Genomic DNA, 12,939 nt, shown 5'->3' with positions numbered 1-12,939 from the left:
TCTCAGTTTTTCACAATTAGTGGTGAGGACTGTTAAGATCGGGGTTAAGACGAAGCAGACGAGCTGACTAATTATAGAGTACTAAACTCTCTAAGGAAATAGCTAGGAATTAACCAAGCTCATTTATTCTTTAATTAAATGAATTATATTACTAATTGATCTCAAAATTGATCTTGGGTCTTATTAAGAAAAAGCTGCTGTACAAAGCTCCCATATTTCAACATGCTGTAAATCATTTTTTATTTTTATTTGTTTATACTTTTGTTTAGTTTTTAGATAAGGATTTATTAAATGAAATTATTTTCTGTTTTTATCTATGAATTGTTAAAATAACTGATAGTTTGCTGCTGCATGTCTGCTGTTGTGTTTGGACTCATGTATGGAAAATGATTTCATGGTTCACATCATAACCTAATTCTTCTCACAGTTCAGTGGCGGAGCAGCTCAAGCGTGGGGAGACTGTACAGGCTGAAGCCTTTGACAGTGTCACCATCTATTTCAGTGACATAGTGGGCTTCACGTCAATGTCTGCTGAGAGTACACCATTACAGGTCTGCATATTCATTTTTAATTATCCCAAAACTTTCTGATTACTTCTTGGTTTAAATTAGATTTTGAATACTTGATTTTCAATTTATCTTCAATGCTAAAATAATAAAAATTTATATATTATATTATATTACACACTGTAAAAATGATTGTGATTTTAATGGTAAAAGACAGTAAAAAATGGTTACAGTAAGTTTCTGTACAATATACGGTGAATAACTAATAGATCCGACCTTACATTTGATGTACGTTAACAGTAAAATGCTATTAAATGTCAAATTACAGTGAAGAACCATCAATTTAAATTCCCAGAATGTCCCATGTGACACTTCAAATTTGATGTTTTTTTGTTGAAATAGTGATTTCTATGATTCTGTGCCATTTTTAAGTTTCACAGATTTTTAATTTTATATTATATTATATTATATTATATTATATTATATTATATTATATTATATTATATTATATTATATTATAAACATTTTAATTTTATTTCCCTTCACTCAAACGAAAAAAAAAAATAGTATAAAACAAATATATATTATAGTGGCATTCATTATAAACACATTTATTATAAACAGCAACCCTAAACAATTTTTTTTAAGTAAAACTGAAACTACTATAGTGTGGGAAATGCGCTATACAAATTTGTGCCTTGTCCATGTTTTGTGTGACTGATGTTAAATATATTATATAAGCTGGTTTGAAATTTAAGTCGCTGCTTGATTCAGATTATTAAAAAAGAAATCATACATATAATTTATTCTGGAAATGATGGCACATTATTTCATAATAATAATAATGTAAAATACATTAACATAATTAAATGTAAAAAAAAAAAAAAAAAATAAAGCAGAAATGTTAATTACAAACAATATACTAAAAGCAATGCTTACAACAATTAAAAAAAAATGAAACAAGACAAAAAAAACAGTCCAATTATATTGTATTAAGATTTAATTTAAACTTTATTGTATATATATATGCATATATATATATATATATATATATATCAGTGCTGGGCAACGATTACAATTTTTAATCGCGATTAAACGCTTTTTTACAGCAGTATTCCTAGAAGCAGTTAAAATATTTCTTGTAACGTGCCAGAGCACGTTTGACCCCCAAAGCCCAGTTTGTTTGACTAGTGTGATCACTCCGTCCCGAGCTCGGGCATGGTTTGTTTAGCCGTCCCTGAAAGAGGTGGGCCAGAGCATGGTTCAGTTATATATAGATCAGTGAATGTGAAGGCTAACCGCACCAGAGCGTGGAACTTATTATGCGTGCAGCATGATTGCGTGAACATTTCTGAGTGCAACATATCTAAACTTCATAATGTCAGAGATACAGACTGTAGAATTCTTGTTTGGCCTGAAGAAGAAGCATTCCTTTCCTCTCATTCCCATGTATCAAAATATGACATGACAATCGCCTTTTGAAGTTTTGCCCCAAGATGGTCATATATTCTTTCTTGATGATTGTATATTAATACATTTTGTGCCAGACATCCATAATGTTTTTCAAAGAGGTTTTAATTTAATTTGCAAATGTAAAAAAGTTGTGTGCTCTTTTAAATTATAAGGCATTTGAGGCTATTGTTGCAGATTTTTTTTAGACTTCTCATCTGAACTCACAGACCAACTGAGTTTGGAAAGTAACTCTGAAATTAGAACAAATGCACACAACTAAACTGAACCATCATGGTGTTTGGAGCACAATGCAGTTCAACAGCTGTTCAAATATATAAATATAAAATCCAGCAATGTTTCAGTGATTAGGCTTATAGCATGACAACTTCATAATGAAATTTCATAATGCCTCCATGGTTAATTTATCATATTTTCTGATATATGTATGCAGATATGTCTCTGTAAGGCCTCTTTCTGGGCGTACATCCAGGGATGGGATGGGGGGAGAGAATGGGGCTGGGGGGAGAAAGTATTTTAATTTGAGGGAACCATTGGGAGTTCAAGCAGAAACACATCACAGCAGTCATTTCTAGCTTAACCTCCAGGAGACATGGCAGAGCTGCAGACACAATAGACTTTTATTATACATTCTGTTTGAACTAATTCAAACGGGGGAGATGGGTGGTGGGCACAGATGTAGAACTATTTCTGTCAGGTTCTCATCATACCTAAAAAAGGTGGGGAAAAAAGGAAAAAAAAAAACACTTCTGGAATAAGAAGAAGTCTCATCTGAATAGTCAAACTAATGAATTTGAAGAACAGAGCAACATATTTTGTATCTTAGCTGATTTAAAAGAAATCCTCTATTCCTCCAATCCTTCAACACTTTCACAGTTATTGGATTTTAATTATCGATAGTGGGTTAGTGGAGTTATTGTCAAGTGTATTGCCTTGAATATCTCATAATTTAAAGGAGCATGCAACTTTTCTGAGCTTTCTTTTTTTATAGTTTATTGGTTTAAACACAAATACATCACATTTGAAGCAATTGGCAGATGGCACAACATTTCCCTGTACTATTCATAAGTTCTGTGAAACTATTCTAAGAATTTGACAGCTGTAATAAACGTAAATGGTGAAAATACCTTTCAGGAATAGTTCACCCAAAAATCTAAATTATGTCATGAATTACTCACCCTCATGTTGTTCCAAACCTGTGAGACCTTTGCTCATCTTCGGAACACAAATTAAAGGGATACTCCATCCCAAAATGAACATTTTGTCATTAATCACTTACCCCCATGTCGTTCCAAACTCGTAAAAGCTCCGTTTGTCTTCGGAACACAATTTTAGATATTTTGGATGAAAACCTGGAGGCTTGAGACTGTCCCATACACTGCCAAATAAATAACAGTGTCAAGGTCCATAAAAGGTATGAAAGTCTTCGTCAGAATAGTCCATCTGCCATCAGACGTACAATCTGGGTTATATAAAACGACGGGAACACTTTTTGTAAGTGAAGAAACCAAAAATAACGACTTTATTCAATAATTCCTTTGTGTCTCTCATTATCACTGTATGCTATGTATGCTCTTCTGTGTCATCTGCGCCACAAGGATGCGTTGTTTCAATGTGTATTTAGCTTTGATTTGAAATAAAACAGCTAAATAAAAGCTTGAAATCAAAGCTAAATACACGTTGAAACAACATATCCTTGTGGCGCGGATGACACAGAAGAGCATACACAGCATATGGTGATAATGAGAGACACAGAGGAGACCGTTGACAAAGGAATTATTGAATAAAGTCGTTATTTTTGTTTTGTTTACTTACAAAAAGTGTTCCCGTCGCTTCATATAACCCAGATTGCACCTCTGATGGCAGATGGAGTATTCTGATGACGACTTTCATACCTTTTATGGAACTTGACACTGTTATTTATTTGGCAGTCTATGGGACAGTCTCAAGCTTCCAGGTTTTCATCCAAAATATCTTAAATTGTGTTCCGAAGACGAACAGAGCTTTTACGGGTTTGCAACGACATGGGGGTAAGTGATTAATGACACAACTTTTTTTGGGGGGGGATAGAGTATCCCTTTAAGATATTTTTTATGCATTCCGTGAGCTCTCTGACCCTCCCATAGACAGCAAGGAACCTTACACAATCAAGGCTCAGAAACACCCTAAAGCATCATTTTGGAGAGTATCACATACGTAAACAACGTATGCAATGAATGTACATGGATCTGTTGTTTACTTTCAGATCTAAATGCAAACGACGTATACAGCATATCCACATGTTGTTTTTGTATGTGATACTCTCCAAAATGGTGCTACAGGGTGGAGGAGAAGAATTGTTGAATAAAGTTGTTATTTTTGTTTTCTTTGCACACAAAATGTATTCTCGTAGCTTCGTAAAACTACGGTTCAACCACTGATGTCACATGGATTATTTTAATGATCTCCTTGCTATGTTTCTGAGCCTTGATTTTGGTAGGATCCTTGCTGTCTATGGGAGGATCAGGGAGTTCTCGGAAAGCATCAAAAATACCTTATTTGTGTTCCAAAGATGAACGAAGGTCTTACAGGTTTGGAACGACATGGGGGTTAGTAATTAATGACAGAATTTTCATTTTTGGCTGAACTATCCCTTTAAGAAAGATGCATACTGAATCAAAGGACCGGAAAACAGGCAAGGCAAAGCTAGACAGAGACTAGGACTTGGAAAATAAACATTGGCTAACGAACAGGCTCTGTAGTGTAGCTACGTGAAGACAGCGATGATGCTAACAATACTCGGCAGTGAGAAAGAAGTCCATGGCTTATTTAGAGTGAGTTTGATTGGTTACAGCTGTTACAGTCAGTGTGGTGGAAGAGTCCATAGTAATGGACCATCTCTGGTGGTGAGCGAACGGAAGTGCATGGACAAGATTCGTGACACATATATTCTTGACGTTATTTTTAAACAATTTTTGTTAAATTGTAATTTTGTATTAAATACTTTCCTGTTACTCTATTCAGGTGGTGACACTGTTGAATGATCTGTATACATGCTTTGATGCCATCATTGATAATTTTGATGTATATAAGGTGAGTGTCTTTAATAGGCAGTGCAATCATTGTATTTTTTCATAAATATTTGTATTATAATTAGTAATTTTTCATTTTTCATCATAGCATTCATCAGCTTTTTTGAAGGCTTAGAATTGTGCAAAAATGTCTTTAATTTTTGCAGGTGGAGACAATCGGTGATGCATACATGGTGGTCTCAGGTCTTCCTGTAAGAAACGGGAAGCTACATGCACGTGAGATAGCTAGCATGTCATTGGCTTTGCTGGAACAGGTTAAAACATTCAAAATCAGACATATACCCAACAATCAGCTAAGGCTGCGAATAGGAATCCATACAGGTATTGTTACTGTTTCACAGATTGCATTGATAATATTCATTCATTTTAGTGTTAATTTATTAGTGTTGAAAAAATCATGGCAAGTTAAGGCTAAGTAATTACTGTGTTTAACAAATGCATGTGAATATATGTACAGTAGCCCATGCTCATAAGAAATTGTTCAGAGGTTGCTGTCAGCTTTGTCTCTTTGTTTCCGAGTAGCCATACAAAACAGGATTTGTATGTAAGGCTTTTTGCAGTGTTAATACTTTATGTTTCTGATTCCAATGGAGTATGTATGTGCATCACTTATATATAAGTAGATATGAAGTTGAGATATAAGGTGCTTATATCATATACAGTATATGTGATCTCATTGCAGCCTGTTGCTTTTGTTCAGCTGAACCTTGTTCAGTTTTTTTTAACCTGTCAGGAAGCATTAAGATTGTGTATAAGCAGTTTCTGGATTCCTGAAGTGTATTCATCTCCCTCTCTGCTGCATGTGTGTGTGTTGAGCAGGCCCTGTCTGTGCTGGTGTAGTGGGTCTTAAGATGCCCCGGTACTGTTTATTTGGAGATACTGTCAACACGGCATCCCGCATGGAGTCTACAGGGGAAGGTTTGTGTCAGAATTATGTTTTTGATCTTTGTTCAGAATGCAGATTTTTTTCCCCAACACTTTGACAATGCAGCATGAGACTAATCCTTGTTTTTTTTTTTTATATATATATTTAAATACTATTAGTTTTTTTTTGTGAAGGAAATTAATACTTTTGTTCAGCAAGGATGCATTAAATAGACCAAAAGTGACAGTAAAGACTTTTACATTTTTACAAAAAATAAAATAAGTACTGTTGAACTTTATATTCATCAAAGAATCCTGAAAAAATATCAAGCAACATTGATTATTAAAAGAAATGTTTTTTGTACATCAGCATATTCTGAGGGATAATGTGACACTGAAGACTAGAGTAATGGCTGGTAATGATTCTGCTATGCCATCAAAGATTACACTTTAATATACATTGTAATACAAGACAGTTGTTTTAATTTTAAATAATATTTTACAATATTACTGTTCACATAAATGTAGCTTTGATGAGCTTAAGAGATTTTCAAACAGTACAACATCATGTTACAAACTTTTGGACAGTAATGTACATAAACAAAAATTGCAACTTTTATAAAAGAACAGGCACCTGCCATTATATGTGGTGCAATATTTGTTTAAAAACCTAGTGAGCTGCCTACCTACACAACATTTTAAGACATCATTGGTGTGTTCCTGGCATGTAGATGATCACATGTTTGTCAACAGAGATTAATTGTATTCATAGAATGAGTTTAAAGAAACGACAGTTATATAGTATTGCTCTTCAATGGCTGCATTGATTTGATTAAATACAGCACAGCTCTGGTCTTCGTTGTCACATGTTGGTTAGGACGATGCTATAGAAGGAAGGTGCCTATGTGGTCAGTAAACAGTGAGGCAGCTCACTAGGGTTTGAAACAATGCTGCTCAGTAGTGTTGTATACTTGTGTACATTTACTTTAATATGCGTTTCACATATTCGCAAGTAACAGCTGTGATTCATGAGACTTACCACAAATATCGACTTACAGTCCACTTCCTGAGGAGGGCTTTATTAATAATTAATAATTAGTGACAAGGAACCAGTATCCGATTTCCTGTTTGATTTATAACATGTAATTACAATAACATGTAATTACCACTTGTTGGAACTGAATGCACACTTAGCCATAAGGAGCCCACACATTGTGGAGCCTTTTTCCAGATTAATAGCAGTATGTTGTTCCTCCTATAGACAGGACAGTTTGGTCATTGCCAATACAGTATGTGTAGTGTGTCTGTTGCCATTCTTATAACTGGCGAATCGTCTTTTATCAAGGTGTCATCTCACTCACAGCTGTGCACTTATATTGATTGGCTGGTCTTGGCTTGACTTCATTTACTCACCCTCATTTCATTTTAAACTCATATGACTTTCTACTACTACGACAGCATACAGTGGCCAAAACATAAAGGTATCACACTGTAAAAGTAATCCATACAGTATTCTGAAATCATACAACAGTTTGTGTGGTGCAATTTAAGCTATTATTCATTCAAAAAAACCTTCCCACATCTCATCTCAGATCTCATTATGCTTGCACATATTCACTCACTGTATGTTTTTGTTGTATGGAAATGAGCAGCTTTTACATTCTTCAAAATATGTCCTTTTATGTAGTACAGATAAAACTTGAGGTTGAGTAAATAATGACAATTTTCATCTTCCTATTTATGATTATCATTTCCTCCACAGCTCTGAGGATACATTTGTCTTCAGCCACCAAAGAGGTGCTGGATGAGTTTGGCTATTTCGATCTCCAGCTGCGAGGAGATGTGGAAATGAAGGTCTGAAGTTTCAGTTATGCTTGCTTTCTGAAGTGATAAACTATGTAAAAATGTGATCAAATAAATATTTTTCATAAATTATTTTAAAAAATAATTTCTTTGTTTGTGTGAGCTATTTTGTATGAGTAATTTCCTTTAAAGGTACCGAATTCCTAAAAAATCAGAATGGAAATGTTCTTTTTCCAACATAACACACAGAAAAACTAGACAGAGCAATTTAGTGCACGATCTTTCATGATTTTAAACTCTTAACAGAATTATGATAAAGATTACAAAATATCATATGACAATTCTAACATCCTGCAGTATGTTAGTTAATCCAGTTGAATTTTGTTCAATTCTTTAAAAGATTTTTGATTGATTCTATTTGAATCCTTGAGGATTGGCTCCACACTATGCTTTCAATAGAAATTATGTATATCTTTTAGGATTTTTTGAATAGGCAATATTTTTCCAGCAAAATGAAAATAATCTGTTCCCATCCATTTCAGATTTTAAAATGACTAAATATCCACATGCAATGCAACCTACGTCCTGTGAAATCTGAACTTTATTGTGTTGATGATGGCCTTTTATACCAATCTGAGTTTTATAATGCTTAGATCACCATGTAGGACTGTCCACTGTCCGTCTTTGCAGGATTCTTTATATTCTTTAGACTTTTCATTAAGAAAGAGCATATTGCTCATTGTTGATTAGTTCCTCCAGCAAGCTGTCTGAGTGCTCATTGATGCATGCTATTGATCGGTGCTGTTACTCTCTTTTAGGGTAAAGGCAAAATGAGAACGTATTGGCTTCTGGGAGAGAAGACAGATGTCTATGTTATCTGAGAGCACTGTTGAAGACAGGAAGTCACCAGGATCAGAGCCACTGTTTCATATATTTGTTCTGTGTCTGAAAGGGTTTCTCGTTCTTGCATGGAACAACACATTATAAAACCTTTTGAGGGAGGTCAATTCAGGTATATTTCATACCTGCTTTAAAACTGCAAAAATTGTATAGATGTTTTATATATATATAAACAGATATGTTTTCTTGTGCTGATGGTTAAGTACATCTTTCCAGGTGAAATTCTTATTTGTTGTGCTTTCTATATTCAGATTTTGGAGACGGTGATGTGTAATGTGTATTTGAAATTTTCTTAATACGTTCAAGTGCATTCAATGATGGTTATCAAGACTGAGAACAGATTGAAGTTTTATCAGAATGTAATATTTGTATATATGTATATCCAAGACATTGTAAGATATTTTGTTCAATAAACTGAATTAAAAGCAGATTCTTAAGTTGTCATTACTAGCAAGAGCTCATGTAAATTTAGTCTCGACAGTTGAATAGTAATGAATCCTTCCTGAAGGGCTCTTTTTCACTCAACACACCTTCCCAGTGGGCTTTGCAGCTTATTAGCACAATAGAAAAAGAAAATTGCACACTTGAATATCTCACTTTTTCTCAGAGCTCCATTAACTGCAACTCTCAAGCTAAATACTCCAGTTTTTTTCCTCATCATTGTATTTTATCTCATACGTCTTATTGATCACAACCTAAAAGAAAAAAATTTGTCAAAACTATCTAAACTAAGTGTGTATATATACAGTACACACACACATATATATATATATGTATATATATACAGTGTCTTGCGAAAGTATTCATACATTCATACCCCTTCATTTTTTCCATGTTTTGTTATAGCTGCCTTATGTTAAACTCCGATCTGTATCAATCTATACTCCATACACCATAATGGTAAAGCAAAAAAAAAAAAATAATAATAAATAAAAAAGGTTTTTAACATCTTCACAAATTTATTACAAATAAAAAACTTAAAAGATTCCATTGCTTAAGTATTCATACTCTTATCTGGGACAGTTGAAAATTTAGCTCAGGAGCATTTATATTGATTGTAGATTTTACTACACTTCAGGTGAAGTTAACCTGGGGCAAATTCAATTGAATGGGCATGATTTGGAAAGGCACACAGCTGATAATGCATATCAGAGCAGAAATCGAGCACTGAGGTCAAAAGAACTGCTTGTAGTGGTTGGATGCAGGTTTGCTTCAAGCCAAGAATCTGGTTTGGGTTTAGGGAAAAATTTGTGGTTGATTTAAGGTTAGCATTGGAGTTTAGTATATGTTTGTCTTAATGAAAGATGTTTGAAACAACCAGGACTCTTACTGGAGCTGGCCTCCGGGCCAAACTGAGCAACTGAGGGAGAAGGGCTTTGGTTAGTGTGGTGACCAAGAACCTGATGGTCACTCTAGTTCAGCTCCATGATCATATGTGGAGATAGGAGAAATCTACAGAAGGACAAGCAACACTCCACCGATCTGGGCTTTATGGCGGAGTGGCAAGACTCAATCCTCTCTTCAGTGTAGAGACATGAAAACACACTTAGAATTTGCAAAAAATCAACTAAATGATCCTCATTGAACCCAATCAAATATTTCTGGAGAAACCTGAAAATGTGCATCTGCCCCCATCCAACCTGACAGAGATTGAGAGGTTTAAAAAGTGAGGAGGAAGAATTGCAGATAATTGGCAAATGCTGATGAGCAAAGCATGTTGCATCAAACAAAAAAGATTTGAGGCTGTAAAGGTGCTTAAGCTTAATATTTAGTTAAGGGTATGAATACATATGCAATGCACTTATATCAGTTTATATTATTTTTAGTTAATTTACAGTTACATTTAAATTTAGTCATTTAGCAGACACTTTTATCCAAATCAACTTACACATGAGGACAATGGAAGCAATCAAAATCAACAAAAGCGCAATGATATGCAAGTGCTATAACAAGTTTAAGTTACCTTAATGCAGTACAAGTAGCAAGTTTTTTAATTATATAATAAATAAAAAGAAAACTAACAGCAAGCTAGTATTAGAGGCCTTTTTTGATTTTGTTAATTGTATAATAAATAAAAAGAAAACAGATGGAATACAAAAAGATTAGAAAAGCTAGTGTTTTTAAATAAAATAAGCAGTAATTGAAGTTTTTTTAAGAATAGAATTATAATAGAGAGTGCTAGAGTTAGGGGGTCAAACAAAGGCAAGGCAAGTTTATTTATATAGCTCATTGCATACACAATAGTAATTCAGAGTGCTTTACATAAAAGAAAAGATAATAATAATAATAATAATAATAATAATAATAACAAAAAACAAGGAATTTAAAAGCTTTGAAAATGATTACAAAATTATTTAAGAGGTTTAAAATGAGTTTAAAATAGAAAATGATTATACATTAAATATAGTGCAGTCAGTTCGGACATTGCACAGTGCTCATTCAATAAATGCACAGCTAAACAGATGAGTTTTGAGTCTGCATTTAAATGTAACTATTGTTTTAGCAAATCTGATCTCTTCTGGAAGCTGATTCTAACTGCGGGAGGCATAATAACTAAAAGCAAACTCCCCTGTTTTGTGCACCCTAGGTATTTCTAACTGATTTGATCCTAATGATCTGAGTGGTCTGTTAGGTTTATATTCAGTGAACATAACTGCTATGTATTTAGGTCCTAGGCCATTGAGTGATTTATAAAAGAGTAAAAGTACTTAAAAATCAATCCTAATATAACTGGAAGCCAGTGTAAGGACCTGAGGACTGGTGTGATATGCTCAGATTTTTGGCCGGTGAGAAGACCATTACAATAGTCCACCCTGCTGGTGATAAAGGCATGAACAAGTTTCTCCAAGTCTTGACTGGAAACAAAACATCTAATTCTTGCAATGTTTTTTAGTTGATAGTATGCTGATTAAGTTACTGTTTTGACATGACTACTGAAACCAAGGTCTGTCTCCAGAACACACCAAGATTCCTAACTTGATTTTTAGTTGTTAGACCCCTAGAGTCAAGGTATGCATTCACCTTAAGTTTAACTAGCATTTCCTTGTTTAACTGAAGAAAGTTCTGGCACATCCAACTGTTAATTTCATCAATGTCTATTTAGCACCTAAACTCTGGAATAACCTACCTAACATTGTTTGGGAGGCAGACACACTCTTGCAGTTTAAATATAGATTAAAGACCTATCTCTTTAACCTGGCTTACACATAACACACTAATATGCTGCTAATATCCAAATCCGTTAAAGGATTTTTAGGCTGCATTATTTAAGTAAACCGGAACCGGGAACACTTCCCATAACACCCGATGTATTTGCTACATCGTTAGAAGAATGGCATCTACACTAATATTAGTCTGTTTCTCTCTTATTCCGAGGTCACCGTAGCCACCAGATCCAGTCTGTGTCCAAGTCAGAGGGTCACTGCAGTCACCCGGATCCAGTACATATCCAGCGCAGATGGTGGATCAGCACCTAGAAAGGACCTCTACAGCCCTGAAAGACAGCGGAGACCAGGACAACTAGATGAGCCCCAGGGACAGATCCCCTGTAAAGACCTTGTCTCAGATGACCACCGGGACAAGACCACAGGAAACAGATGATTCTTCTGCACAATCTGACTTTGCTGCACCCTGGAACTGAACTGCTGATTTCATCTGGTCAGAGGAGAACTGGCCCCCCGACTGAGCCTGGTTTCTCCCAAGGTTTTTTCTCCATTCTGTCACCGATGGAGTTTTGGTTCCTTGCCGCTGTCGCCTCTGGCTTGCTTAGTTGGGGACACTTCATTTACAGCGATATCATTGACTTGATTTTAAATGATTGCATAGATACTATTTAAACTGAATTGAGCTACATGATGACATCACTGAATTCAATGATGAACTGCATTTAACTGTCATTTTGCATTATTGACACACTGTTTCCCTAATTAATGTTGTTCAGTTGCTTTGACGCAATCTTTTTTGTTTAAAGCGCTATATAAGTAAAGGTGACTTGACTTGACTTGACAATGCATTGGCAGAGGGAGGCAATGGGGCTGTAGTCATTTGGCGATATGGCTAGGTAAATCTGGATATCATCAGCATAGCTGTGATAGGCAATTTGTTTTCTTCTCATTCTTTTTTCTTAGTGGGAGCATATACAGGCTAAACAAGTTTACAAGTTTAGCCTACAAGCTAAATAAAAATGGAAGAGACATGTTTTTAACTTTGATTCTTCTCAGACGACAACCGGGACAGACCACAGGAAACAGATGATTCTTCTACACAATCTGACTTTGCTGCAGCATGGAATTGAACTGCTGGTTTCGTCTGGCCAGAGGAGAACT

The 12,939-nt window shown here is 34.8% G+C and overlaps 1 protein-coding gene across 1 annotated transcript in view; it reads left to right on the top strand.

Annotated features, from left to right (window-relative positions):
* Nucleotides 1-9,042, top strand: part of LOC109088462 (atrial natriuretic peptide receptor 2) — a 61,801-nt gene extending 52,759 nt beyond the window's left edge. Inside the window, exons 17-22 of the mRNA XM_042725049.1 lie at nucleotides 428-551; nucleotides 4,980-5,048; nucleotides 5,194-5,368; nucleotides 5,867-5,965; nucleotides 7,674-7,765; nucleotides 8,533-9,042. Of these exons, the coding sequence (XP_042580983.1) occupies nucleotides 428-551; nucleotides 4,980-5,048; nucleotides 5,194-5,368; nucleotides 5,867-5,965; nucleotides 7,674-7,765; nucleotides 8,533-8,595 (622 nt within the window). The 3' untranslated portion in view covers nucleotides 8,596-9,042. The remainder of the gene's footprint in view (nucleotides 1-427; nucleotides 552-4,979; nucleotides 5,049-5,193; nucleotides 5,369-5,866; nucleotides 5,966-7,673; nucleotides 7,766-8,532) is intronic.
* The last annotated feature ends 3,897 nt before the right edge of the window (nucleotides 9,043-12,939 follow it).

This window comes from Cyprinus carpio, chromosome B5 (assembly GCF_018340385.1).
Source record: "Cyprinus carpio isolate SPL01 chromosome B5, ASM1834038v1, whole genome shotgun sequence".
Taxonomy (NCBI): Eukaryota; Metazoa; Chordata; class Actinopteri; order Cypriniformes; family Cyprinidae; genus Cyprinus; species Cyprinus carpio.
The sequence above is the reverse complement of the archived record's forward strand: the minus strand, read 5'-3'. Positions and strand labels throughout refer to the sequence as shown.